The 27,605-nt window shown below is 53.2% G+C and overlaps 2 protein-coding genes across 8 annotated transcripts; both read left to right on the top strand.

Moving 5' to 3' along the window:
• The first annotated feature begins 1,990 nt into the window (after positions 1–1,990).
• SBSN (suprabasin) lies at positions 1,991–6,472 on the top strand. 2 transcript variants are annotated; one of them, XM_059152074.1, is made up of 4 exons: positions 1,991–2,302; positions 5,351–5,416; positions 5,520–5,564; positions 6,374–6,472. In XM_059152074.1, the coding sequence occupies exons 1-4, from the start codon at positions 2,015–2,017 to the stop codon at positions 6,395–6,397; spliced, it is 423 nt and encodes a 140-aa protein (XP_059008057.1). In that variant the 5' UTR covers positions 1,991–2,014; the 3' UTR covers positions 6,398–6,472. The 2 variants fall into 2 exon arrangements, with proteins under 2 accessions (XP_059008057.1, XP_059008056.1); XM_059152073.1 differs by having other exon boundaries at positions 1,991–2,389.
• A 6,406-nt stretch (positions 6,473–12,878) lies between these two features.
• Positions 12,879–27,265, top strand: DMKN (dermokine). 6 transcript variants are annotated; one of them, XM_059152944.1, is made up of 22 exons: positions 12,879–13,484; positions 13,747–13,962; positions 14,078–14,134; positions 14,425–14,475; positions 14,636–14,743; positions 14,789–14,836; positions 15,438–15,491; positions 15,874–15,939; positions 16,192–16,242; positions 18,043–18,087; positions 18,706–18,759; positions 19,703–19,753; positions 19,901–19,948; positions 20,152–20,199; positions 22,386–22,442; positions 22,730–22,777; positions 24,405–24,449; positions 24,569–24,610; positions 24,928–24,996; positions 26,034–26,057; positions 26,399–26,446; positions 26,945–27,265. In XM_059152944.1, the coding sequence occupies exons 1-21, from the start codon at positions 13,107–13,109 to the stop codon at positions 26,444–26,446; spliced, it is 1,608 nt and encodes a 535-aa protein (XP_059008927.1). In that variant the 5' UTR covers positions 12,879–13,106; the 3' UTR covers positions 26,945–27,265. The 6 variants fall into 6 exon arrangements, with proteins under 6 accessions (XP_059008927.1, XP_059008926.1, XP_059008925.1 ...); XM_059152943.1 differs by having other exon boundaries at positions 14,636–14,778; positions 14,821–14,836; XM_059152942.1 differs by having other exon boundaries at positions 14,636–14,836.
• The last annotated feature ends 340 nt before the right edge of the window (positions 27,266–27,605 follow it).

Below are 27,605 nucleotides of genomic sequence, written 5' to 3'. Positions count from 1 at the left end.
CGGCTCACCGCCCACCCTTCCCCACCCTGCAATCTCCTGGCATGGGAAACTCCCTCATTTAGGCACTGGACAAGGGCAGAAGAGCCACGCCTGAGGTTGCCCAGGGATCTGGCTTTGTCCCTGGAGCGTGAAACTGGGAAACAGATTTAATGAGCTCAAGCTTGGAGAGACGGCCTGATTAGTCACCCTCTATAGGCAGTGCCTAGAAATGGCAGAAGCTCCTGGGTCTCTGGGCCTGGGTGTCCAGGACCCAGGGTGGAAGCGTGGGTCCTCCAAGGGGAGTGGGCCTGGTCACCCTTATTTGAGCAAAGCCTGAAACCACGTGCAGATTCTCACCACACCCAGGCGCCCACACACATAACTCTGCCACCCCACCAGCTCACACCCTACACATTCCTTCCCACCAGCCTGCCCGCCCGCAATCCCACCTCCACCCCCTCTCTATCTCTCCCCTTGGCACCAAAACCCAAATATCTTGCACCCCTGCACCCAACTTACCCACCCACTGGCTCTTGCCCTTCTGGTCTTGGCCAGCCTCTAAGCTAGTCCCAGATTGCTATGCTGCCACAGATCTCCCAGCTACCACCTGCCCTTCCTTCTGATGACCCTCTTCATGCCCAGGCTAGACTCCCAGCTGTTCCCCTCCAACCCGTGCCACCATGTCAATGCTTGGAGCTTTAGGTTGGGACTGAGGAGGTCCCAGGGGGAGGAGGGAAGGATGAGCCCCTGGCCTCCAGCCCAGGTTCTGGCTGACAGTCTCCTGCTGCCGCAGGTCTTAGGCCCCTCCCCGTGGCTGCCTCAACCGGCTTTTCAGGAGACACTGCGTCCTGTCCCAGCTCATGGCAATTGGTCCTCTGCCCTCGCCCAAGGGCTGGGAAGCGGGAGGCCAAGGTTCTGTTATGAGAATGTGTCCCAGCTCCAAAATCTATAAGCCTCCCCAAGGGGCCCCAGGCTTCTCTGGGGGCCCAGGCACCCTTCTCTCCAGCACCCTCTGAGACTCAGGCTGAGGCTTGACTGGTCTTCCCTGGGCTTCCCTTAGCAATCATACTATGTGCACTTACATCGCATACCTTTTGGGAGTCCTTTTTTTTAATCCATCCATTTGTTCAATATATAAATATTTACTGAACCCCAGGCTATGTTCTAAAAATTGGGGATATAGCAGTGACCAACACAAAAGCCCTGTCCTCCAGAAGTTTACAATCCAATAGGTGAGGCACATGGTATAAAAGATAATTTCGGATTGTGGTAAGTGCTTGTAAAAACAAAAGGATGATATCACCCAGTATAACTGAGGGATGGCCAGGGAAGGGTTTTTCTGAGGTGACATTTGAACCAAGAACAGAATAAGAAAGAACCCACAATGTAAAGATGTGAGTTCTATCTTCCATGCACATAGCATGTGCAAAGACCATGAGGCAGGAATGAGCCTGGTGTGTCTGAGAACCAAGGAGAAGAAGACCTGTGGGGCTGGGATGTGGTAAGCATAGGGGGGAGTCAAGGAGAACAGAAAGAGCAAGGTCTGATGACGCCCTCAACTCCCCAGGAATGCCCTCCCTCCCCTGGCTGAGCACCCCCATCTTCCAAGACTCTTGCTGATGGGGAAACTGGATCCTTCGATCCCCTGAGAGGAGTGGAGAAGCAGGCCTGGGTCCTGGAGATGGGGGTTATTGAAGGTGGGGTTGGGAGAGAGGAGGCCTGGATAGTGGGTGAGGAATGAAAAGAGGAGGTGATTGGAAGAGCAGACATCTGGGCTTTGGGGTGGAGGGCCTGAGCTGGGCAAGGAGCAAAGATGCCACGTGAGTGTTCTCCATTCATGACTCACCTTCACTTCCTCCTCCTCTTTGTTGCTCAACTCAAAGCTCCCTGGGAAATACCTCCCTGACTGGGGACCAAGTCAGTGCCTCACAGGGGTAATTGAGTCATGAGGGGTGGAGATGGGAGGGAGTTAGAGTATAAATAGCAGCTTTGCTTCCCTTGCACCTCTCTGCATCCTCCCCACCCTGCCAACAACATGCACCTTGCCAGTTTGGTCAGCTCCTGCTCCCTCCTACTGCTATTGGGGGCCCTTCCTGGATGGGCAGCCAATGATGACCCCATTGAGAAGGTCATTGAAGGAATCAACCGAGGGCTGAGCAATGCAGAGAGAGAGGTGGGCAAGGCCCTGGAAGGCATCAATAATGGAATCACTCACGCTGGAAGGGAAGTGGAGAAAGTTTTTAATGGACTTAGCCACATGGGAAGCCAGGCCGGCAAGGAACTGGACAAAGGCGTCCAGGGGCTCAACAACGGCTTGGACAAGGTAGCCCATGGGATCAACAATGGCGTCGGACAAGCAGGAAAGGAGGCAGAGAAGTTTGCCCATGGGGTCAACCATGCTGCTGGACAGGTTGGGAAGGAGGCAGACAAAGTGATCCAGGGGGTCCATCATGGGGTGAACCAGGCGGGAAGTGAAGCAGGGAGGTTTGGCCAAGGGGTCCACCATGCTGCTGGGCAGGCTGGGAATGGGGCAGAGAAGTTTGGTCAGGGGGTCCATCATGGGGTGAACCAGGCTGGGAACGAGGCAGAGAAGTTTGGCCATGGGATCCACCACGGGGTGAACCAGGCTGGGAACGAGGCAGAGAAGTTTGGCCATGGGATCCATCATGGGGTGAACCAGGCTGGGAATGAGGCAGAGAAGTTTGGCCATGGGATCCATCATGGAGTGAACCAGGCTGGGAATGAGGCAGAGAAGTTTGGCCATGGGATCCATCATGGGGTGAACCAGGCTGGGAAGGAGGCAGAGAAGTTTGGTCAGGGTGTCCATCATGGGGTGAGCCAGGCTGGGAAGGAGGCAGAGAAGTTTGGCCATGGGATCCATCATGGAGTGAACCAGGCTGGGAAGGAGGCAGAGAAGTTTGGTCAGGGTGTCCATCATGGGGTGAACCAGGCTGGGAAGGAGGCAGAGAAGTTTGGTCAGGGTGTCCATCATGGGGTGAACCAGGCTGGGAAGGAGGCAGAGAAGTTTGGTCAGGGGGTCCATCATGGGGTGAGCCAGGCTGGGAAGGAGGCAGAGAAGTTTGGCCATGGGATCCATCATGGGGTGAATCAGGCTGGGAAGGAGGCAGAGAAGTTTGGTCAGGGGGTCCATCATGGGGTGAACCAGGCGGGAAATGAGGCAGGGAGGTTTGGCCAAGGGGTCCACCATGCTGCTGGGCAGGCTGGGAACGAGGCAGAGAAATTTGGTCAGGGGATCCATCATGGGGTTAGCCAGGCTGGGAAGGAGGCAGAGAAGTTTGGTCAGGGGATCCACCATGCTGGTGGGCAGGTTGGGAAAGAGGGAGAAAAAATAATCCAAGGGGTCCATCATGGGGTTAACCAAGCTGGGAAAGAGGTGGAGAAATTTGGCCAGGGGATCCACCATGCTGCTGGGCAGGCTGGGAAGGAGGGAGACAAAATAGTCCAAGGAGTCCACCATGCAGTTAACCAGGCTGGGAAGGAGGCAGAGAAGTTTGGCCATGATGTTAATTATGCTGCAGGGCAGGCTGGGGCAGAGGGAGACAAAATAGTCCAGGGGATCCATCCTGGGGTCAACCAGGCTGGGAAGGAGGTGGAGCACATTGGCCAGGGAGTTCACCATGCCGTTGAACAGGCTGGAAAGGAGGCAGACAAGGTGGTCCAAGGGGTCCATGATGGGGTCAACCAGGCCGGGAAGGAGGCAGAGAAGTTTGGCCAAGGGGTCAACCACGCTGCTGGCCAGGCTGGAAAGGAAGCGGAGAAACTTGGCCAAGGTGTCCACCATGCTGCTGGCCAGGCCGGGAAGGAGGTGGAAAGGTTGCAGCAGAATGTTCATAATGGGGTCAACCAAGCCGGCAAGGAGGCCAACCAGCTGCTGAATGTAGGTGAACAGAGGTGGGGAAATGGGGAGAAGGGGCTGGGGGAGGGAGAGGTTAAGCCCCTGGGACATTTGGGTTGTCCATGTAGGCTTCATTCCGTGAAAGAAGCTTGGGGAGCTCTATGACCACATTCTCTTTTTTCCTCTCCATCTCCTCACAAAGGAGCTGGTGCTCAGCCGGTCAGATGGATCAAACCATCTCGTCCGCAAAGCCCTAGATCAGACAGCAAGAACCTTCACACTTCAGGGCGCTGCCCTCCTAGTTGAGGAGGTGTAAAGAGAGGAACGTGAAGCCTCTCTTGGGGAACAGGAAACGATTACTGAGTCAAGATCTTGCGCAGTGCAAACAGAGTGAGTGTTGAGAAAATCCAGAGCATCAGAGTAAGCATGAGGAATGGCTCTGGGAGATAAGCCCTGTTTGGTTTAATTTTCATAACAAGCCTCTGAGGTAGTCAGGGTGAGGAGGCTGACTCCCTGATTCTCAGATAAGGAGACAGAAGCTCAGTAAGGTTTTAAGGGGATTTGCCAAGGTCAGGTGGCTAGTGCGCAGGTCTGGCGAATCATAAGTCAGGGTTCTTTCTCTTACTCTATACTGCCCCTTCGGGGGAGGTCTCCTGGAGGATTTCTGTAGAGAAAACATCTTTCTAAAGGGAACAAATACTGGAGGCCAGGGGGAAGCAAGGGTCACAGCAGACCGGGCTGGGGGCTTGGGGAATAGGAAAAGGCTGACCTCTGCCTGCCTCAGTCCCCACTCTCCAATCTCCATGAGGAGTCTTTGGGACACCATCTTGAAGACCAGCCCAGACCTGGAAGCTGATAGCCACATGGGCTGCAGGCAGGGACCCAGGGATGGGTGAGTGCGGAGGCAGGGACTCCACAGAAAGTGTACCCAGTAGAGGAGTGGACAGTCTTCACTGGGAAGGGGTCAGGAGGGGGAGGTTTGTTATGGGATTCAGAGCTGGCCACAGCAGGAGCAGAGGCATGGCTGAGTATCTGGGCGTAAAACGAGGACAGGGATCAACGGATGGATGTTAGGGACCAGGCCAGAGGGGGTACAGGAGGGGTAGAGCTGAGGTCGGGGCTGAGGTTAAACTGTGGTCCTAGGATTTGCTTGGGTCCCCTGGGTTCCCTTTCCAGTTTCCAGTCAGGCCCTTTTCAGCGACTGAGGGCATTTCATTCACTGACATAAAAGGGAATTGGGGGAAGATTAGTCAGTAGGGGCAGACATCCTTCCTTCCAGGATTTTCCTTCCATCTCACAGAATTCCCACAGTGACATGGGCTTTGGGTTTCTTTCTGCATAATGAGGGGGTAGAGGGTTAGCCTCTGCCTCCACCCCGGCCCCAGCCACCCTAGAGGATGGCAGGTCACCTGGGAAGAGGAACTTTCGAGGGATTTAAGAGGGGAAAGAGACCCTCAAGGGCCGGGGCGGGGGGGGGGGGAGCGGTTATAATGACAGTCTGGGCTTCGTCCGCAGGGCGCTCATCCAGGCGTTTCCACCGGCCAGCACGGAGGGGGCGCAACCACAACAGCAACATCTGGAGTAAGTCTCCGGAGCGCAGCCAGGACTCGGTGGGGGGAGGGGAGCCCTCCTAGGATTGCGGGGATGGATGCTGGTGACCGACCCTCTTGTTCTTGAATTCCAGGCCTCGGTCAACAAGCCCTTCATCAACTTTCCAGCTCTGTGGAAGGTGAGTGCCCAGGAGGTTTTAACTTTCTGCTTCCTGTCTCTGGAGATGGTCTCACACTCCCTTCCCGCTGCGTGTTCATGGACAACTTCGTTGGGGACAGACTCAAACCCTCCAACCTGTTTCCCAGCTCTGGCCTTCCCTGTTCTTTGTCCCTGACACCCTGCTTTCCTCTTCTGCCTGCTTTCCGTTCCTGCTGAGGCAAATGTAAGCTGGCGAACAGACCCCCAGGGGCCAGAGAGAGAGAGGCGCTGCTGAACCCATCCCTCTGTGTGCTCATCATGTCTCATCACCCCCCCCCATCCCCCCGCCCCGAGTCTCTCCCTACCTCAACCCACTACGAGGCCCTCTTCTGCCTTACAGCAGTGCGCTGGGGTAGGAACCTGAGGCTCTGGGCTTCTCCTGGCTCACAGGAGCCCGCAGTAGAAAGCCTCCTGAGGAACCCTGGTCCCTACTCTGGGCCCAAAGCAAAGTCCTAGTTTTGCATTTATCTCTTTGCATGTAGCATATGGCAGAGGATGAGGGTGTGGAACAGCCCCGTGGACTGTGCCCTGAACCCAAAGGCACAGCCTTGTTTATTCCTGGGCAATGGGCATGCCAGGGGACCCTCGGAGGCAAAACAGACAAGGCTTCTTGGCTCCTCCACAGGCCCCTGACACTCTCCTAAGACATTCCGCAGAACATAAGCAATTTCTAGGTCTGAGAAGCTCATGTCAATGTCCCCCTCATTTCTCTCGCGGACGTGAGGGCAGAGGTCTGGGTCCCCTCAGGGCTGTGTCTCCTGCATTCATTCCCTCTTTCCTCTCTTCCAGAGCGTCGCCAACATCATTCCCTAAACTGACACACTGGCCTCACTCAGCAGACAGCCATTCCTGTTATCATACTAGCTGAAATGACCCGGAGGAGCTGGGGGCGGGGGGGTGGGTGGGTGGGCAGATTTCCTAAGTCCCGGAAGTGGGCTGTACTGGGATTTGTGAATAAATATGACATATTATACTCTCATCATGATCCCCTGTGCTCCCCGAGGAGGGGTGGGTGGGGGGAGGCTACTCTTTCCTTGCTATTTTGCAGAAGGAGCTGGGAGCTGATGCACAGAGGTGCTGAGCTGGAGACTTCAGGCAGGTCAGATGTAAGAGGGCGTTCAGGGGGACAAGTCAGGCTTCGCTAGCAGTCAAAATCCATGGGTGCTCAGCACTGTGCAGAGAAGGCCACCTCAGGCCAGCAGTCGGGGCAAAGCACTAGTGAAGAGAATGGCCAGAACCTACCTAGGTGGAGCCCAATGGGGTAGCATCCTCGTTGGGGGGTGTGTGGCATGAAAGGAATAACAATGGTAACTTGTATTTATTGTGCAATGCTGGGCTCCCTGCTGGGTGCTTTCCATGCATGACATCACTGAATCCTCCCAACCCCCTGGTTAGGTATCGCCCCTTTTATAGAGAAGCACATGGAGGTTCCCGCACGTTAAGAAACATGACCAAGGTCACATAGTCAGGAAGTGGAGGATAAGCGACTTAAGAGCTACAAAACATTCTGAAAATACAGTCTTTTCCTGTTTGGTATCAAGTAGTGGGAAGTCATGCAGAGGAGAGGAAAGGGATGCTTCTCCCTTGCACGGGAGAAGCACCAAAGGCTCAGGGGGAAGGCACCCTGGTGACAGGAGGGTGGGCCTCTTTACAACGACAAGAATGGGGACACAGAAGTCCTAGTTTTCAGATGTGTGATAGCTGAGACTGTTCACTATGCACTAGCTAGCTTCCAGGACTGTGTGAAGAGCTAAAACCATTTAAGCCTCCCATAACCCAAAGGCAGAAGTCCTCTTGTGATCCCCATTGTATGGATGGGGAAACAGGCTTAGAGGGGTCAGGGTCCTGGCTGTCCACTGCCAGAAACGGACCTTTCAGAGTTGCCTAAAAAGTCTCTAGAAGGTTTGCCATGTACTGGCCTGGGTGTGGGGAGACGTGCCTTCCTAGTAGGACCATGTACCTGTGGGCAGCTCCCTTCCCTTCTGGGGGCCACAATTTCCTTCTATATATTGGGGGGGGGGGTTGTGTCTGCAGAGAAGGGACAACAAACACGACTTCCAGCACCAAAATCCCATCAATTGTGGGGTCAAAAATAAAAGACCAAAAATTGCCCTTGGGGAATTTACAGGCTTCCTGTGGATACAAGGCACATAAACAGAATATGAAAACAAATACGAAGCAATGCATCAGTAAGAACCAGATGCCACCAGGAACGGTCTGGGGGGGGTGTGTGCTGTGTGTGTACAATAAAGGTGACATCCCTGCCACTTCATGGTCACTGCCTTTTTCCTGATTTGTAGACTATCATCATTTTATGACCTGCGGTCCTTTCCTTCCCTTACGATATTTTAACCAACTGAGCCACCCAGGCGTCCCTCCCTTACGATATTTTAAATTGAAAATGTTGCAAATGCATCATAAAGATGAGTTTCATAGTGAATACCTATGTAGCCACCACTCACAGTCTTCCATTAACATTTTACTCTCCTTGCTTTATCACACATCCGTCTGTCACATATCTATACATCAAACCATGCATCAATATATTTTTTTTTTTATTTTTTATTTTTTATAAACATATATTTTTTATATACATATATTTTTATCCCCAGGTCTGTGAATCACCAGGTTTACACACTTCACAGCACTCACCAAATCACATACCCTCCCCAATGTCCATAATCCCACCCCCTTCTCCCCAACCCCCTCCCCCCGGCAACCCTCAGTTTGTTTTGTGAGATTAAGAGTCACTTATGGTTTGTCTCCCTCCCAATCCCATCTTGTTTCATTTATTCTTCTACCCACTTAAGCCTCCATGTTGCATCACCACTTCCTCATATCAGGGAGATCATATGATAGTTGTCTTTCTCTGCTTGACTTATTTCGCTAAGCATGATACGCTCTAGTTCCATCCATGTTGTTGCAAATCATCAATATATTTTTAATGTGTTTCAAAGTAAATGGCAATCACCTGTTTATTTGCCCGTTTTCAAGTGTGGAAAGAGGCATGGATCACTTCTGCCTTGAGGTCTGGTGTGTCCCTCCCTCTGCCAGGAATATTCCCCCATGTCCCTCTTGGGCCCTGCGCTGTCGCCTCCTGACCCTGCAGGTGTTGGTAGTACCTGTCCTGGAGCTGAGCTTCAAATCCTGACTTCTCCCTTTACTAGCTGTGATCTTAACCTTGACCACACCACCTGAACAGAGGGCTGCCTTTGCTACTCTCTGGCCTGGCACACTGATCTTTTCCTTCACGGCACTTATGATGATGTGTAATTAGGTATTTACTCATTTAACATCCATTTACACCCTAGAATAACATGTTCAAGAGGAGAGGTTGAGGCCAGGCACAGATGGCCGGCAGCTAACAGGGGGGAGTCTGCTGCCTTGTGCGGACTTGGTTTTCCCATTGGCATGGAGTAAGTGGGAGCAGGAAGCAGGCATCTGAGATAGACAGGCAGAGGCAGGCTAGGGGTGAGGAGAGGAGGGGCCAGTTTGTGCAGAAGTGGAAGAACAGGGAGGGGAGTTGGGGCGGGACCCTCACAGCCCTCTTTTATTGGGGCTGACTACGTCTGTGCCGAGCACTTTCAGACATGATTCATTCTACCCGCCCGAGCTCCCGGTGAGGCAGGCACCATGATGGTCCCCCTCCCAGACTGAGGACGCCCAGCTAGTGAGTGGTGATGGCCCTGGCTCCTCCTAGTCACGAGCATTTCCCTGCTGCTGGTCTCTGCTGCTGAGGGGGCCTGCCTCCCGGGGACCCTTGGGGGAGTGAGAAGGAGCTACTTCAAAATAAGTCCTCTTTAAAATTAAGTTTCTGCCTTCAGGAGGTACGTGCATGCCTGTGTATGTGTCTCACAGTTAAACTGCCAAAAAACCACTCCAACAATCCCAACATGCCCACCACTAGCAAGAATACAGAGCGCGTGCATGCGAGTGTGCCAGACACCATTCTGGGCACCCCACCAGGACTCCCTCCCTTCACCCTCGCATTCCTGCCTCTGACAGTCAAGGAAACTGCTGCACAGGTTAAGATCACAGCTAGTAACGGGGGGTATCAGGATCTGAAGCTGGGCTCCAGGACAGGTACTGCGCACAGGTGGATCAGCAGATGCCAGCTGGAAGCTCAGGACACCATGGAGGGGAGCAGAGACAGCACCCAGACCCAAAGCCTCATCTCCTTTCTCTGCTTGAGTCCAGCCTCTCTCCTCCCCCCACTGAACCCTCCTCCCTGGTCTCTGTACCCACCTCCTGCCCCTTGCCCCCCAGTCTGTTCCTCAGAGGGACCCTGTTAACATTGAGTCAGACAACAGCCCTCCTCCATCAAAACCCACCACTCTTTCTACCTCATTCAGAGTAAGGGTCTGAGTCCTCACAATGGCCCCAAGTCCTCCTGTCTGGGTCCATTTCTCTTTGACTTCAACACTTCCCATTTTTCCCCCTGCTCCTGTCAGTGGTCCTCAAATAGAGTAAGTAGGTCCCTGCTCCAGGGCCTTTGCACTGCCGTCCCTCTGCTTGGGATACTCTATCCCCAGACATCCTTATGGCTCACTCTCTCACTTCCTTTGGGTGTCAATTCATAAGTCACATCTCAAAAAGCCTTTCCTGATTGCCCGATTTAAAATACTCACTGTATTTTTCATTAGTGCTCACCACCTGCTATGTTAATTGTCCAACATCCTCACAATGAATGTGAGCTCCCTAAGGGGAGAGATTTAGATGATCTCCCACGCTGTATCCTCTGTGCCTAGAACAGGTCTGACACACAGAAGGTACTCAATAAATACTTAGCAGAATGAATGAATTAGTGACTTAGGAAAGCTGAAATCAGAGGGTCTTGGATGTGAGGTCGTGTAGGTCAGATTTGTGGATGCCATTCGGTACAGGCACAAAGGAGTCATGGGGATGAGGTAGGAAAAGCTGGTTGGAGTCAGACAGACCTGGGTCATATTTGGACACCACCATTTTACCACCATATTTTCAAAATACCTCTGATATGTGTATTGACCAGCCCTGGGCCTCAGTTACCTCACCTGCAAAATGGGAATGTCTACTTCCCCTGCCCCGAGGCTGTTGAAAGGATTGAATGAGATCATGCATATGGAAGCACTTAGCCTTCTATTTGGTTCACAACAGGCATTTCATAAATATGCCTGCAGACCTTGTGAGTTGACCTCTTGGGTCCAGAGATGCCTGAGGGCAGTTTCCCCCAGAAGGCAGAACATGGGAGCACAGGGGAGAATCCAGCTGGTTCAGGAACATGGCTTTGAGTAAGCCTGAATTACTCAGTGAGAGCCCTGCCCTTTTCTCAATTTTCCCTCAAGCTTTCTGTTTATGTTAGAGAGGAAGACTCAAGTTCTGTGCTCCCGTGCCTTGACTACCTCCCTCAGACTTGCCAGTCTCCTTTTTTAACACAGGAGCCACGGCCAGCTCTCATGTAACACCGCTGTGTACTTCTCACTATGTTTTATGTTACTTTCTATTTGTGGACAAGTGATCCTGGCTTTCTGTTTACAGTAGCAACGTAAAATATACTTAAGAAAGTAAGCTGGCTTAAAGAAAAATATTAATAACAGAGATGGTCAGGAGGCAGATATACACCACGGTGAAGGCGGTGGCCCATGAGGGAAGTGTGGGAAGGAGTCTCTGAGGCAGGGAGTGTTCTACCCCCAGCCCCGTGGTCCTGTCCTCGGACGTGGAAGCAGCTGGCTCAGGGGCTTAGGTGTCCATCAGCAATCCGGAGGCCTCAGATTTACTCCTGCCCCCTGTCCCCTGCCTTCCATTAGGCCCCAGGGCAAAACTGCCACCAATTCCATCCAGAGAAGAATGAAGGTTTTGACAAGCAGCGGGAGGTCTGAGACGGAGGATGACAGAATGTGCTGGGAGCAGAGTTTAGGAGTGGGGCAGGCCTGGGCTTGGCTTTGGCTCTACCACACACCACCATTCCCCTCTGAGCCCCAAATTCTCTGTCTCTAAATGGGGTAATTCTAAGACTATCTCCCAGGGCTGTGAGAGCCTTAAAGTGCTTAGTCCGGCACTGGGCACCCAGAGCCATGGATAGACTGGAGCCGTGGTGAAAATTACAATGATGATTACCACTACCACCATTATCACTCTCATTAAAGGGAGATGGAATAACAGGGAGGTGGGAGGCGCCCAGGACAGACAGGGATTGTGTTTACGCGGTGAGAGGTGCTGGATATTACAAGCTGGGGTGCGGATGCTGGGGTGGAGAGAGACTGACTGAAAGACATTGAGAAAGGCGGATGGAAACCAGCCCCTCCTAAGTCGGTGATGAGTTCCAGTGATACAAGGCTGGCGACAAGTGGGAGGCCCCAAGGCCCTGGGAGCAGAGAAGTGGACGGGTGCTGGACAGGGGTGAGATGGGTTAGATGACTGAGCTCTGTGTCCTGAGCTGGGACAGGGAGAGGGCCACGCTGCTGACCCGAGGGCCCTGGGAGGGGGCAGGGTGGGGGGCTTGGGCTGTCTCCTCCTCCCCTGCCGCCAGGTCCTGGGGAGACTGGGGGTGGAGTGGGGCAAGCGGCAGTCCCAGTCCTCTCAGGAGGCTCTGAGCTCACACACGTGCCCCTGTGGGCCAGGTAAACAGGATGGGTGCCTGGGTCAGCTGCTCCCTCCCACTCATTCCCTGGGGGTGGCTGGCCCGCCCAGTTCCCTGCTCCGCACCCAGCTTTCTCAGCCAAGAGCAGCCCGAGTGCTGAGACGCCCTGATGACCACTCTGGCTACTTCCTACCTCCATACCTGGGGTCCCCACTGAGGGCAGTCTCACAACTCCCAGAGTTTCTGTGGAGTGGAAAGCATGAAAGAGTGTGAGGACAGTCACCTTTAGGGGGCAGCATGGGAGGGAAGAGAGATGGAAGAGGAAAAGGTCACCAAAACTGAGAGAGTAAGGCCGAGAAAGCAGCTGCCTCTCATCCCAGTGCCCCTGATCCAGGCTGGGTTACACCTTGGGTGGGTCTCGCCCTATCGGGTTCCCTATGCTTGCCTCCTGGTTGGGTCCTGCCTGTGGTTCCTTTCTCTTGAGTCCCCTCCACCTACCACCTCTAGGAGACATCAACCACCTATCTCCTCAGATGCCCCCATCCCCACCCTGCGCCCCAAATTCCTGGGGTTGGGAAATCAGAACACCTTTGCACCTGCCTCATCCCATTTCTTCCTCCCTGATGCTCGGGCTCCCTCTCTGTTTCAACACAGACTCTCAGACTCACAATTACAGCTCATTACCCTATCGGTGGCTGGCCCTGAGTCATGAGGGAGGGACTCTGGGCTCCCTAGCCCCGTCACCTTCTCCCAGGCCACAGTATAAGGAGTAGCGGCAGGGAGGAGGACTCTGGGAAGGCAGGGGAGTCTGGGAAAGGAGAGAGAAGGCTGCGGACTTAGAGGAACGGGGAGTGAGTCAGGAGGAAGAACACAGAGAAAGGCACACGCAGACACGGGGGTAGAGGAAGGACAAAGAGAAGAAAACTTGGGTCAGAAGAAAATAGGAGGGAAAGGAGTGAGGCAGAGATGAAGTCACAGGGCTCCCTGGCCTGCCTCCTGCTGGCCCTGTGCCTGGGCAGTGGGGAGGCTGGCCCACTGCTGCGAGGAGGGGAGAGGGCTGCAGCAGGTGCTGGGGATGCCTTGGGACATGGGGTAGGACATGCCATTGGACAAGGGGTGGGAGATGCTATTAGCCATGGAGTCGAAGAGGCTGTTGGCCAAGGGGCTGGAGAGGCAGCTGGCTCTGTAGCCAGAGAAGTCATGGGTCATGGCATGGGGGAGGCAGCCCGTGCCCTTGGAAATACTGGGGGCGAGGCTGGCAGACAGGCTGAGAACATCATTCGACGTGGAGAAGATGCTCTCCACAGCTCCTGGCAGGGGATGCCTGGCAGCAACAGTGCTTGGGTGAGTAGCGGGCAGCTGGGTGTGGAAATGGAAGGCTATGGGCAGTTGGGTTGAGAATCTTGGAAATCAGTTGGAAGGATGACTGGGTCTCTTATTTGTGGCTGTCTGGGGTGTTTTCCCTCCATGGGATGATGCCTCCTTCTTCCACCATGCTGGGGTCTCCCTCTACCTGCCTCTGCCTATGTCCTGCTGTGCCTGCCCTCCCCTGTCACGGAGGGGGAAGGGCACACACACTCAGTGCAGGTGTGTGTTGTTCTTGCAGGGAACCGGCGGCCAGCCTCCATCCGGAGGCCATGGCATCTTTGGCTCCCAGGGTGGCTCTGGAGTCCACAGCCAAGGCAATTCTGGAGGTCCAGGGACTCCCTGGGGCCAGGGGTATCCCAGAGGTCCAGATGGCAGCTTTGGAACCCACTCTCAGGGAGGCTCCTGGGGCCAAGGAGGCAACGGAGGGTCTTTCAGCTCAGGCACCAACGCTCAGGTACAGTAACCACCCGAGCCCTGAGGCTTTCCACCTCCTGCCCTTCAAGCCCGTGCTCTCCACGCCTCCCTCATCTTACTGTCGGTACCCACACTCGGTCTCCTCCTCTCTGCAGGGGACTGTGGTCCAACCTGGTTATGGGTCAGTGAGAGGCAGCAACTCACATACAGAGGTAAGGGAAAGAGTATGGGGAGGAAGAGGGTGTCCAGGTGCGTGTGCCAGAAAGTAGGAGAGACGAAGAGGAAAGAAAGGCTGGGGGGTCAAGGTACAAGGCAGATTGGACAGGAAAGAGATGGGCTAGATGAGGGGGCCAGGAAGAGGGGGAGGGAAGTGGGATGGGTGTGGGGCAGAAACAGGTGGGGAAAGAAGGCCAAGCCACAGGAAACAGGAGAGCCCGGCCTGTGGCCATGGCTTTCACTGAAGTCTGGAAACTCACCTGTCCCTGGAAACTTTCCTCTGCAGTGCACCAACCCCCCACCATCCGGCTCAGGCGGAAGCTCTAGCAACTTCGGGGTAAGGGGATGGGCCGTCGGAGCATGTTGTGCAGGGAGTAGACAGAACATCGGCTCCCCTCAGACCGTGCTGTGGGGAATATGCTAGAGCCAGAGAGGGAGGGGAGGGAGGGAAGCAAACACTCCTGATATTCTCACTCTGGTCCCTTCCTGCCCCTTAGGGAGGCAGTGGTGGCAGCAGTGGCAGTGACAGTGGCAGCGGCAGCGGTGGCAGCGGTGGAGGCAATGGCCATGGTGGCAGCAGTGGCAGTGGTAGCAGCGGCAGCGGTGGCAGCAACAGCGGCGGCAGCGGTGGCAGCAACAGCGGTGGCGGCAGCAGCGGTGGCAGCAACAGCGGCGGCAGCAGTTATGGACCCAGCTGGGTGAGTTCTACTCTGCTGCTCACCATCCCAGGTCTCCTCAGCTCCTGCTCCCCACCTTTGCAGCCTCCCAGGCAGGCTTCCTTACACAGCCGGCTCTCTGGGGCCTCAGCAGAGGTGCCCCCGCTGCTGCATCTGCTCATTCGGTTCCCTTCCGCCCAGCGCGGGTGGGGATGCCCTGCCTCCTGTCTAACCCACTCCTGCGGCCGCGCCCGCTTGGTGGATAGGTCTAGAGCTGGGGGTGGCAGAGGGGAGAAGAGAGGTGGATGCAGGAAACGGGCTTGGGAAGCTCCCAAGAGAACGGTGGCAGGCCCGTCGCACACACGGAGACAAGGACACGTACAGAGCTGGGGTGATAAATACAGGGCCCAGGAGGCCCCTCCCAAAGGGCTGAGGGGACTGGGGGAAGAGCGGACTATAGCCTGGCAGCTGGCTTAGGGTGACTCTCCCAGAGGAGTCCTGCAAAAGCGGGAGCACAGTTGGCTCCCCCGGGTATCTGGGAAAGGTCTGAGGCAAGCAGGGGTAAGTAAGGAGAACAAGCCAGGTCACATAAGCTGCTTTAACTTCCTGCTCCATATACTATCTGTTTTCCCTCCCAATCTAGGACCGTCCCTTAGAAAATTCTAGGAATTTTCAAAGCGGCTCCTCGGGTTCACAGGTAAGGACTCTTGGGGTCCCTTCCTCTGCCTATGTTCCAGGAGAGGGAGGGGTAAGGAGAAGAAGGGGGAGGACAGACAAGCCCTTAGGTGCCAGGATCAAGGCTCTTAAGATGTTAGGCTCCAAAGGCTTTTTGGCTTCTGGCATGTGGTAGGGCGAGAGGACGACAGCTCAAAATCCCCAAACTGTCCTGCATTTCCGAATACACCTGGTCATACCTGTCCTTTGTGCTCTGAATAACTTCCTTCACTGGCCAGCTGGCTCAAGATGGGAAGAGATGGAGGTTGGCAGAGGGGAGTAAAACAAATTATAATGTTCAGACAACGATCTGGTTCCCACTGAATCCTTTTAAGACCCTGTGTGGACTCATGTTCCCCTCGTAGGGATACAATACCGGCTCTTCCTGGGGTAGCAGTGGTGGCGGAAGTGGCAGTGGAAATAAACCTGGGGTGAGTGTCTGCTGAGTGCACTCGTGCACAGATCTGCCTCCTCTTCCTGGAGGGGAGGGGAGATAACAGGTGCTGAGGCTCCTTGGATGATGGGAGAGCTGGGAGAGTGCTGGCCAGAGCTGGGAATGGGGCCGAGGTGGGGTGGCTGCTGGCTAGCCTCAGGGTTAACAGATTCATGTGTGCTGCAGTGTGAGGGCTGCCCCTGGTGTCTAGGCCGAAACAGAGGGAAAGCTGTCTCTCTCTCTCTCACAGTGTGACAACCCAGGGAATGAAGTCCGCATATCCGGAGGATCTGGGGGTCAGGTGAGAGCCAAACTTGGGACTGTGCCCACTCCTGCTTGGCGCCACTCCTAAGGCTAACCTTCATCCCAGCCCTGTCCGTGGGAAAGAAACCAAACGCATACTCCTACAAATATTAAAAATCTCCAAAGTAATAATTAATTGCAAATCCTTACATGATATGCCTCACTTTATACCATGGAGGAGGCTATGAAAAATCACATAGAAACCAGTCCTTCTAGAAACATAATCACTTCAAGTGACCTACACCCACCCGGCCAGTAAACAGAAGGCCTGAACAGAATGCCATGACCTCTTCGACAGCATCTGGAAACTGGGTTTGGAATGCACAGACTTTCCTCCTAGTTATTCTGGAAATCTGGGCTTTCTGTCAGCATCTACAGCACTGACAAGAGGAAGTGTTGTGCTAAGATCCCCACGAAGAGCCTAGAGGTCTTGTGAAAACACAGGTTCTGAGTCAGCAGGCCTGGGGTGGGGCTGAGATTTTGGTTTCTACCAGGTTCTGGCAAGGCCAATGTGCACTGGTGTGAGCACAGCCGATGGGGAGAAGGCTCCCTGAATATTAGGCTCCTCGGATATTAAGGATACTAATATGGGTAGGTAGGTGTTAGTTTCTTTTTTTTTTTTTTTTAAAGATTTTATTTATTTATTTGACAGAGAGAAATCACAAGTAGATGGAGAGGCAGGCAGAGAGAGAGAGAGGAGGAAGCAGGCTCCCTGCCAAGCAGAGAGCCCAATGCGGGACTCGATCCCAGGACCCTGAGATCATGACCTGAGCCGAAGGCAGCGGCTTAACCCATTGAGCCACCCAGGCGCCCCTAGGTGTTAGTTTCTTAACTAACGATTCTTAACTAATGATTTCCTAACTAACTAACTTCCCGGCTTGTAACTGTTTCTAGCTCTTTGCATACCAAAGTCTTAAATATGTAGTCAAATATACCAGTCTCTTCTATGGTTTCTGCTCTTGAAAAGAAAAAGGCCGCGATTTTCTTCTAGAACTACTAATACATCTATACTTTCATTTTTTATATTTAACTCTTTAATCTACCAGGGCTTTACTTTGCTATATACAATCTAGTCCCATTCCTCAGTTCGGCTAGACTTGCCCCACATTTTGGATCAGAGCTGCGTGCTCTCTTATGAAGGGAAAACCAGATAAAAACAGAAGGGGGGTACCAGCTAGGTATAACTTGTGCCCCTTGAACCCTCCAAATATTTACCTGGTGTTGCCAGCCACACACATTGAATTATTTACACCATTGATGTAAAATGTCACTTGTAAATACCTTCATACTTTGGGTTCTATCTGGTCAAACTGACTCCATCTGTTCCGTGACAAGGCTTTCTTTATGGTACATTAATATCCGCCAGTACAGGTCATCCTTTGTTGCCTATCTTTTCCAGTGTTTTTTCACCTATCATTTTTTTTAACATTTTAAAAACATTTTATTTATTTATTTGACACACAAAGAGAGAGAGATCACAAGTAGGCAGAGAGGCAGGCAGATAGAGGGGGAAGCAAGCTCCCTGCTGAGCAGTGAGCCCGATGTGGGGCTTGATCCCAGGACCCTGAGATCATGACCTGAGCCCGAGGCAGAGGCTTAACCCACTGAGCCACCCAGGCACCCTCACCTATTCTTAAACATTTATTCTTCCAGATGAATTCCAAGATTATTTTGGCCAATTCCAAAAGAGAACTCCATGAGGACTATTAGAGGAACTGTACTAAATCAATACAGAAAGGTGCAGGGAGGGACCTAAGATCTAAAACAATGATCTCTGTTGCACTGTCTCATCCCTCAGGGCTTTGGAGGACAGGGAGGTTCCGGCGGCTATGGCGACATCAGGGTAAGGAGATGACCGGCACTGAGAGTAGAGACCGGTGGCGGGAGATGGGATGGAGGTCTCCTTTGCAACAGCAATGCTAACAGAGCTGATAGTCTTGCACCCAAGCTGGTCTTGATCTTAGCTCAGGGAATTCATCTCAGCACCGGGAAAGTGGGACTGAAGAAGTGCCTCCCTCTAACTTAGGAGGAGAGGAGCTAGAGGACTTCTGTGCCACTAGGCTCCCACTGACTCTCCAGCCAGTGGCCCCTTTCTGACCAATGTGACACATCTGCCCAGACCATGGCTTACAGTTTGCATCAGTTTAGTCCAACAGTCTGGCTGGCTTCTGCCTCAAAACCAGGGGACAGTTCAGATACTTTGGTGGCAAAGGCCCTTCCCGTTAGATTTTGGGAAGTTGCGGAAGTGAATATAAAGAGATGGTTATGTTGCCAATTGAGTAATAACCCAATCCACAGGAAGCTGAAGCAAGATTTGCCAGGGAGAAGAGCCTCTCTTGGGGATCTGGGAAATCTGCTGGGTTTGTGCCCTGATTCAGGAGTCCCTTGCCCACATCCTGCTATCTTGCCCTCTCATCCTACATGAGCCCTCCACAGACTCTCTTCCATTTTCTCTCTGTAGGAAATAAGCAAAGAGGGCAGTCGTCTAGTTGGGGGTCCCCAAGACAATTATCAGGTGAGCACAGATGGTTTTAGGAGAAGGGCTGGTAAAGTGTGGGGACAGAACACTAAGGGATGGGGAAAAGAAAGAGAAACACCAGTACCTTCTTGCAAGCTGCCCTGACTCTGTGTTGAGTGACCACCAGGAGACTAGACAGGGGTCTGTGATCCCCGTCTCCTTGGTTCATCCATTCCTCTCCCTTCTACAAACTACGATCATCACTGTGTATTATCACTGAGAGGGAAACACAGCCAAAAGTAACAGGAGAATGGTCAAGGGGCTATTTTTGGAAACCATACTTTAGAAGTGTTAACCTCTGAGTTAGAAAGCAGTGACCTCTCAGTTAGAAGACGGGGCTTCAGAGGACAGCTGTCCCACCTGTCTGTCATCTGTGCATCTTCAGGCAGGGCAGTTGGCCTCTCTGAGCCTGGGCTTCCTCTCGGGTAAAATGGGGATGGCAAAACCTAACTAGCTCCACGCCACAGTTACTGCAGAGCTTTCTGCATCGTGACCAGAGCAAAGTGATTCAGGATCTGGACACGGGAGTCCGACAAGGAAAAAGAACCTGAGGCATGTGGCTGGACAGCTCTGAGTTTGCTTCGCTCCTCTGTTAAGTGGAGACGTCTCCACACAGGAATATGGCAGGATAAGGCACTGTGCTAGGCACGTGATGGGACTACACATGAGCTCCCAGCAGTCTTTTTGGGACAGGCTTTGGGGGGAGGCAGAATAAGAATATGATTCAAAGGAATGGGCAGGGCTATTCTAGAAATAAGTGGCAGAACATTCCAAGAAGGTGGGAATTCCTATTGCTGTGTGAGAAAAGAGAGGAGGTGACTTTACCCAGAGTACACAGAGCCTGAGCAAAGGCAGAGCTGGTGGGCCCGGAGCAGGCTAATAGCGGGCATGCGTGACAGGAGGCACAGGCCTTGAACAGTAGTCCCCCCTTCCTACCCAGTGGCAAGGGCCCAGCGGAAGAGGTGAAGCTGTCAGTGGGATCAATACCTTGGTGAGTGGAGGCATAACCCCACCTTTGGCTGGGACCATGGCATCAAGTGATCCCTTGCCTCCCCTCCGGACCCTCAGAGCACCCGCCCCTGCCTCTTGCTCACAGGGTGGGTTCCTACTCTTATCCCCTTTCTCTTTGGTTCCTTAGAACTCTCAGACATCTCCTGGGATCTTCAATTTTGACACTTTCTGGAAGGTGAGTTCAACAAGATCTCTCTAGCCACTCTCTCGTGGAAAATCGAAGTTCTGTCCCTCTGCCCTGTGGGCTTGAAGCCCTCTTTCCAGAAAGACCGACTGTCAGTGGTGGTCCTTGACCTCTTGCCCTGAGGTCCTGAGACAACATTACATCACATTACAACTCAATTTGCCATTTTCCTCTTTTTTTTTTTATCTCTGCAGAATTTTAAATCCAAGCTGGGTTTCATTAACTGGGATGCCATAAACAAGGTAAGGGCTAGAAGGCCGTGTCATTCGATCTTTGTGGGAGAGGGAGAGAGAACAAAGCGAACTGCTACCCCCTAACCTGGGGAGCTGGGGAAGTGACGATGGCAGTGGAAGGGGCGTTCTGTCCAGGGCTTAAAAAGAGGACAAAAACAAAGAGGAAGGAGGCAGAGGCAAGAAGAGGGTAGTTTGGAAACAGCTAGGAGTCCGGGAAGAGGAAGGAATGGGCCTCTTTTATGTCTCAACACACAAACTGAACAGGTGTCAACCTCAGTTTCTCCTTTGAGACCTGGAAGGTTAAGGGGAGAGTGAGGAGGCCTAGTCCTTGCAGGGGAAGGACTTAACAGTCCGGAGGAGCTAGAGGCCCCAGGAGGAATGACACTGAGAAAGAAGGGAAGGAAAATGATTATGTGCCCAGTGCCTGCTGGGTGCCAGGTATTCTGGGCCCTGGGTGTGCATAGGTTGAAGAGGCACTTGGAGCCCAGAACCCTCTTCTCCTTCCCCCCTGCCCACCCCTTCCACATTCAGGGATCCCTTGGCCAGGCTGATCTGACGCCTAAATAGCAGACATGCCTCCAGAGCAGAGGCAGGCCGATAATCCGAACAAACTCCAAAGGCAGAAGTTGCAAGTGACAGCCAACGGATGTGCTTTGTTTGAGCCACTGTTCTGTTTTTTTTTTTTTTTTAAATTTTAAAAATACTATGAATTAGTTGCCAAAGTTTAAAAATTGAGAGGTTCTACAAAGTGACTTGAAATTCTGACTTCTCTTGGAAAATGAGGCAACACTGGGCCCCTCTTTCCTCGAGCTCTAATGGACAGCTGCTCTAATGAATAGCGGCTGTTTCTCTCCTGCAGCCACATGCCTGCTGCCCAGCAGTCACCCCAGCAGCTGAGCTTCTGACCCTTACAGTAGAAGAAGGAAGACAAGGATCCCTGCCCTCTAAAACTCGTGGGGGATACTGGTGGTGGTATGCAGGGAGGTGAAGAGAAAACCCCAAACTCAGGCAAGGTCAAGTCTGCGCCTTGGGGAAGAAGGTGGGAGAGCGAAAGATGTGGGAGGCAGAAGTTCCCAGGTGCAGGGCAGTGCAGTTTTGGATGAACTAAAAGAGCCAAATGGACTTTTCTGTTTTAAAGGAAACGGTGTCTGAGAGGGGCGAGACTCCTTACTGTGGATCTCGGGGAGACCAGGCCCCCAAACGTGAGGAGCTTAGGGTCAGAGGCACAGATGGATACTTCCCCAGGGGCCAGAAAGGCAGTGAACATCGGGGGGTAAGGTGGGCAGTAAAGGGAGTGCTCACAGTTAGGCAGGATCCATTTGGGGCAGCTTCCCCAGAAGCAGATCTAAGAAGGGGAGCAGGACAGAGATTGGCAGAGAGGAGAACAGAAGTCCCATCTCCTTAACAGGGAGGGAGCTGAGCACTGGGGCCAGACTGAGCAGTGACAACAGGGAGACTATACGTAACAGTTCTTGGCAAGTAAGAGTTGTTCCATCCCAAACTGGAATTTCTGGATTTGGCTGGATGACAGCCACCCTGGGCAAAAAGATCCTTGCCGATTTCAGGAGCAGAGGCCTGATCCACCCGACTTGGCCCATTAGGTCCTGAATTCTTACTCCTTGAGCTTCCTCTTAGAACTTATTTCTTTGCCCAGGATGAGAGCTTTCGCACCCCATGACTTCCAGACAAGGAGCTACCAGATGGATGGAAGCCCCCAAGCCCTTCTTAAAACCCCACTACTCCACCACTAATCTCAACCCTTATCCTTGAAATAAACCGTAGTTGCCCCACACTCCTGGTCTCTGCTCCTTTCTTACGTCTCCATTGTCATTCCAGGGGGGTTGGAAGGGTCATCCACAGCCCTGCAGCTTTGGGCAATGGGCTGGGGGTCCTGGTCCTGTCCTGAGGTTTGGCTGCAGTGAGGTTCTGTCAGAGGCCGGGGAAGCAGGGAGAGTGAAGAGCGTGGTGTGTGTAGGGGGGAGGGAGGCTGGTTAGCGGCTCCCGAGATCTAGTCTCTCTTTCCCCCTCTGCTTCCAAAAGCAATTTACTAGTGTTCCTAAGACACCCCAGCTTCCCTCCAAACCTTAGTCATGATGAAATTCTGAAGGCTGAGTGATGGTGGTAGCGGGAATAGGGGTATAGGTGAGCAGGAGGCCAAGCTCCCTGCTCACCCCTACCCCACCTTTCCTCCACAGGGCCAAGTCCCACGCCCCAGCACACGCGCCCTGCTCTACTTCAGCCGACTCTGGGAGGTAGGAGATCTCTCATTTTTCAGAGAACTGGGGATCTGGTCATCTGTCCCTTTCCCCACCTCCCTCAAGCTCCAGCCCACCTGTCACAAAATTTGCCCTTTTTTTCCTTGTGAGATGGGCAAACGCGCCCAAATACCATCAGAAGTGTTAACACCCTCAAGCTCCGGTATGCTTATCTTCATCTAACCCCAAACCACACCCAGGTGCCAAAACCCATTCTTGCACCTTTCCAACAAGCTGCCATACTCCTCGCTCTGAGCCCCACTCACCTCTTCTCCTCCCTCTAGGATTTCAAACACAACACCCCTTTCCTGAACTGGAAAGCCATTATTGAGGTAAGGGTGGCAGAACTGCTCGTTCTGGAAGCCCAGCTCTGGGGACATGGGACCTGGGCTCTTGGCAATGGCTTGCATTCAGTCCCTTTGGCTTACCTTCCCTGCTGAGGGAGCTCCTCCCTCTCTTCCCACTCTCCTCCCTTTCTGCTAAGTGGGGGTGGGGTAGGAGAGAGAAGCCAGTGAGTCACTACTGAAGGAGTAGGGTGGGCGGTCCTCCTTGGGATAAAAACTGAAGCCAAGGACAGGGGCCTTCACAGGCGCAGGAACATGAAGCCCGCCACCCTCTCTGCTCTGCTGCTGTTCCTGCTGGGCGTGGCCTGGCTCAGGGGGAGCCACAGCTGGGTGGGTACTGCAGGGTGAGCAGGGGAGGGGACGTGAGGTGGGGAAGAGAGAGGGGCCTGGAGCTGGGGCCAACTCTCAGGACTGGAAAAGGGGTGTTAAGGAGGAAAGCTGAAAGGAAACAGGAGGCATGAGGGGAGCAGGTCAGGCAGTGGTCAAGTGTGAGCAGGTGCAGAAGGTCTGAATATCTGGGTTCTGGGAAGGAGGGGTCCTGCAGAAGGCCGCATCTTGATTCTTCCTGGCCAGTGGCCTTTGGGCACAGAGGTTAAGGTTGCCCACTCACTCATCCGTGTGGGCCAGGTACCCGAGGCTGGACAGGTGGGGCCATGCAAAGGGGGAGGTCAGGGCCCTCCAGGTGCGTGTTGTCATGCACTCATGAATGACCAATGTGCCTTGTTGTCTGAGGGAAATCTGAATTTAGGTGTTCACAACTATTTAAAAATGCAGACCACGCAAAAAATCTCTGGAGGCCTGTGGTCAAGCCGTTTGTGGTCAAGACCTCGGTGTTAGGGCTAAGAGTGGGGCTACAATTCAGTAGGAGTTAAGTTGGAGTTAGGAGGAACACCCTAACTCTGTGGGGGAGGGGGAGGGTGGGAGAGGGGGTTCCAAGTGGAGAGGTGGTAATCACAGAAGCTAAACTTCTCTCCTGCTGCTGAGAATTTTCCTCTTGCCTCGACTGCAGAGGGGAAGGGCCCATGCACCTGCGCTGTGTCTCACGTGGCCTCATGGGTTTTCTTGCATTTCTCCCCTTTCGCTCTCCTTTGGCTCAGTGTGAATCTAATCACCTCACTCTGCCTCTGTTTGCTGAGGATAGCATCCCATTCTTCCAGAAGCCCTGTGGGAACAGTGTTTGTGAATAGGAATTACAGGGCTAAGAAGGGAACAGGGTTTGGTGTCCGTAGAAGGTGGGTTGGGGCTGAGGGGCCGTGTCTGCCCCAAAGGTGCCTATGTAGGCACAGCTCACTTGCCATTCCTGATCCGTCCGAGGCTGGCCTGCCAGAGCTCCAAGTGCGTGGGTGGGGGCAATTGCCTCACTCCCCCACACTGAGTGTAGAAATCTGTCCTGTATCTATTGGGGTCATCAGTGTCCTCAGGCTCACTGGCTTCTCCGGAAGCACTGCTGATCCTGGACCATGGAGAGGGGTGCAGCGGGATGCGTGGGTGCTGGTGCTTGGTGCTTGCGCGGGAGGACAGGGCCTGGGTGACAGGCTGCTGGAGCCCTGCGAGTCCGGCAGGGCTCCAGGGACCTTGGACAAAGACCCCTTCACGGAGACTCTCTCCCTTCAAGGGTGCCGATGCATCGCTCCAGAAGAGGTCGGGCGGTGCCGGTCAGGTGAGTCTCTCTGCCCTCAGACTGACGTTGACGGTCCCAGGTCCCTCTCGGTCTGGTTCTCGGGGCTGGCCAATCTGAAATTCTCTCTCCTCCACACCCTCATGCTGTTGTTTTCTCAGTCTGGCGGAGGATGGCAAGAAGTGGCCGCTGTGACTTCTAAGGTAAGACATCTGCCACCGGACCACCTGATTCAAACCATGCTCATTTCCCTGGTCTCCTGCCTTCACTTCCCAAAGTGATACTTGAGGAGATGCGAGAGGTACCAGGGAAGGAGGAGGCAGGGCCACTCACACTATAAGGGAGGTGAGGCTATGGGCTCTGGCTGGCTGAAGGAGATTCTATAGAAAAAAAATGCATGACACAAGGAAGGAAGGCAGGGTTTGGAAACAGGTCTGGTCCAGGCCAGGAACCGGTGTGTTTATTCCACAGCAAAATGCCCTCATCCCTTCTCTCTCTACCCCCGTGCTTTCTTCCACAGAATACCTATAACCAGCAGGCATACCCTACTTCTTCTGGTGGGCAGTACTCAGCCAAGATCCCCTCTAAGGTAAGACTCCCAACTGCCTTATTTCCCCACTGGGGTCTCTGCATGGGGTGGGGGGGGGGCATTGAGGGGCTTTCATGGCCAGGCTGAGCTGAGGCCGAGGCAGAATCCTGTTCATTTTGACAGTCATGTCTCTCCGCCCCTGCGTAGGGAGACTCAGGCTCCTTGAGAGCCATTTGGAAGTGGAGGGTGGGAGGTTCAATGTTCTTCACTCCCACCCACTCAGAAAAGGTTACAAGGGGGCAGCAGCTGTGTCGCATGCCCTGGAGAAAACTGGGAACCAGCATCCTCTCAAAGAGGGATATACAGCTCTAAAAAAACCCTCACATGACACACAGCAAAACAAGTAGCCTTCCCATGTAGTAGAGTCTGCTCCCTCTGCCTCTGTAACTGCTGACATTTGTTCATGGGATGCGTGGAAGGCGAGAGGAGGGCACGCTAACACTTAGGGGAGGCTTGCCCAGAAACTTGTGGTTGGTGGGAAAATTAATGTTTTGTTCCACAAAGGGAATAACGGGGGGGAAAAAAAAAACCCAACCCTGAGAATTTTGTTTCATTCAGATGCAAAGAAAGCAACCTTATATATTCAATAAATGAACACGCTAAATACTAATTAGACTGGTGAAGAAAAAACAGGTGCTATTTCCCGCCATCTCTCAGAACAAGGAGAACAAGGAAGCCCCTGGCCTCAGGGACGGGACTTATACTGAGAGATCAGGAGTCACCTCCTGACTGGGAATGGGTGAAGTAGTAGTTAATGCTGTCCGTGGGTATCCACTCGCTAATTTCCATCCATCTATCTCCCTATCTACCTTCTGTTCACTCTGCTTGGCCAGTGTGTGCTCATCTTGGGTAAATGTACTTAGGATGATAAATCTGCTTTGAAAAGAAGTCCATGGGCTGAATGTCCACAGTCAGACCCAAAGGCCTCCGAGATAAACTGGGTCTGAGCCTGCCCCTGCCATCAGGTCCCTCCTGGGCCCCGAGAACAAGGCAGAGGTCACTGTAGCCCCACATCACCTCCTCTGATCTCTTTCCAGGGGATAACCACGCCTTCTTCCTCGGTGAGTAGTGAGGCCGAGAAAATCGGGCTCCTGGGCGCCTGGGTGGCTCAGTGGGTTGAACCGCTGCCTTCGGCTCAGGTCGTGATCTCAGGGTCCTGGGATCGAGTCCCGCATTGGGCTTTCTGCTCAGCAGGGAGCCTGCTTCCCTCTCTCTCTCTGCCTGCCTCTCTGTCTACTGTGATCTCTGTCTGTCAGATAAACAAATAAAATCTTTAAAAAAAAAAAAAAAAAAGAAAAGAAAAAAAGAAAATCAGGCTCCTGAGAGAAGGGATCTGGGTCCAGAGGGCATGCAGGGCCAGGGTCAGGGCCATGACCACTCAAATGTTCTCTATGTCCCACAGGCTTCCCGGGTGCGCCCTGGCCTGCTGCAGTGGGTGAAGTTCTGGTAGGTGAGTGTCAGAGCAAGTGGTGCAGGCCTCCATCCAGGAGCTGAGAAGCAGCCACCCCAGGGGGCAGGGCTGGGGTCTTGGCATTTGCTTTGCTTTGGGTGGATGCTCTAAAGGCATGGAGAAGGAGACCCCAATGGAGAAAGACTCATTAGGAAACCAGTGAGGACACTCGGAAAGCACCCTCTGAGTACCGATGGAAGGCCTGCCAGAGGCCCCTGCCATGCAGGGACAGCCAGAGGGAAGGTGGAGGGGAGGGACGGGACAGAAGGTTCTGGGAGAACTGCAGGAGGAAGTGAGTAGCCAGTGGGGAAGGGCAATAGATTAGCTTGGCAGAACCACAAAATCTGTTTCAGGGAGAAGCAAGAGTAAGGGGACACGCAGGTGAAACAGATAGGACACCAAAAAACTGGGAGAGCAGAGGCTGGATGAAAGGATACCTGGTTTCAGCACGTTCAGGAATAGCTGAATTCTACCATTCGGTCTTGTCTTTTCTTCTAGAAAATTACTTCCAATCAGGACCGATGCCCTGAACATCAGCTGTCAAGGAGACCATCTGTGCCCTGCCCCCAACTCTCTCCCTGTGTCAGACCTGGCCTGGGTGCTGACACCTGCTTTTTCTAGGTTGGGGACTTGGTCTGTCTGTCCCTCGTTTCTTCTAACTGTGAGGTCTCCTTGTCCAGCAACCTCATCGGATAAACCTGCCACTTTGTTCACCTACTCCGTTTTGTGACCTCAAGTCACTGTAACAATTCTTCAGGAGAAGCTTCCTACTTTTGAGTTTCTTTGTGGAAATAAAATATGAATCTTGTTTCCTTACAATTTCCCACACTGTGTTCTTTAATGTTAGGCTGATGGCCTGATCAGGGAGGATGGAAGTGATCTGGGGGCAGATAATTTGCCTTCCTGCTGAGAGTGGTAAACCAAAAAGGGGAATTGAGAGAGGTAAGACCTGGGTGGTCCTGACAAGCAGTAGTTAGCTGCTCTCCCTGTGCCTCAGTTTCTTCATTGTAAGACATCATCTCGGCCCAGCCTACATCCGAATGCCATGCCCCCCCGCTGAGGCGTTAAAAGGTGTTCTGCTAGCCTGAAAAGGCAAGAGGGGAGTCATCCACATCAGGAAGTGGAAGTAAAGAGGGTTTTCAAGTGAGGAGGCCAGTCC

The sequence above is a fragment of the Mustela lutreola genome, chromosome 16, assembly GCF_030435805.1.
Source record: "Mustela lutreola isolate mMusLut2 chromosome 16, mMusLut2.pri, whole genome shotgun sequence".
NCBI lineage: Eukaryota > Metazoa > Chordata > Mammalia > Carnivora > Mustelidae > Mustela > Mustela lutreola.
Note: the sequence above shows the minus strand (reverse complement) of the source record. Positions and strands in the feature narration are given on the sequence as shown.

What these genes read in the sequence shown, in the direction of transcription:
- SBSN (XM_059152073.1), top strand. Translation starts at nt 2,015, where the DNA reads ATGCACCTTGCCAGTTTGGTCAGCTCCTGCTCCCTCCTACTGCTATTG. An exon ending in TCAACCATGCTGCTGGACAG is followed by an intron (nt 2,390 to 5,350) that starts GTTGGGAAGGAG and finishes CTTCGTCCGCAG; the next exon opens with GGCGCTCATCCAGGCGTTTC. An exon ending in ACTTTCCAGCTCTGTGGAAG is followed by an intron (nt 5,565 to 6,373) that starts GTGAGTGCCCAG and finishes CCTCTCTTCCAG; the next exon opens with AGCGTCGCCAACATCATTCC.
- DMKN (XM_059152942.1), top strand. Translation starts at nt 13,107, where the DNA reads ATGAAGTCACAGGGCTCCCTGGCCTGCCTCCTGCTGGCCCTGTGCCTG. An exon ending in GCAGTGGAAATAAACCTGGG is followed by an intron (nt 15,940 to 16,191) that starts GTGAGTGTCTGC and finishes TCTCTCTCACAG; the next exon opens with TGTGACAACCCAGGGAATGA. An exon ending in GTCCCCAAGACAATTATCAG is followed by an intron (nt 18,760 to 19,702) that starts GTGAGCACAGAT and finishes CTTCCTACCCAG; the next exon opens with TGGCAAGGGCCCAGCGGAAG.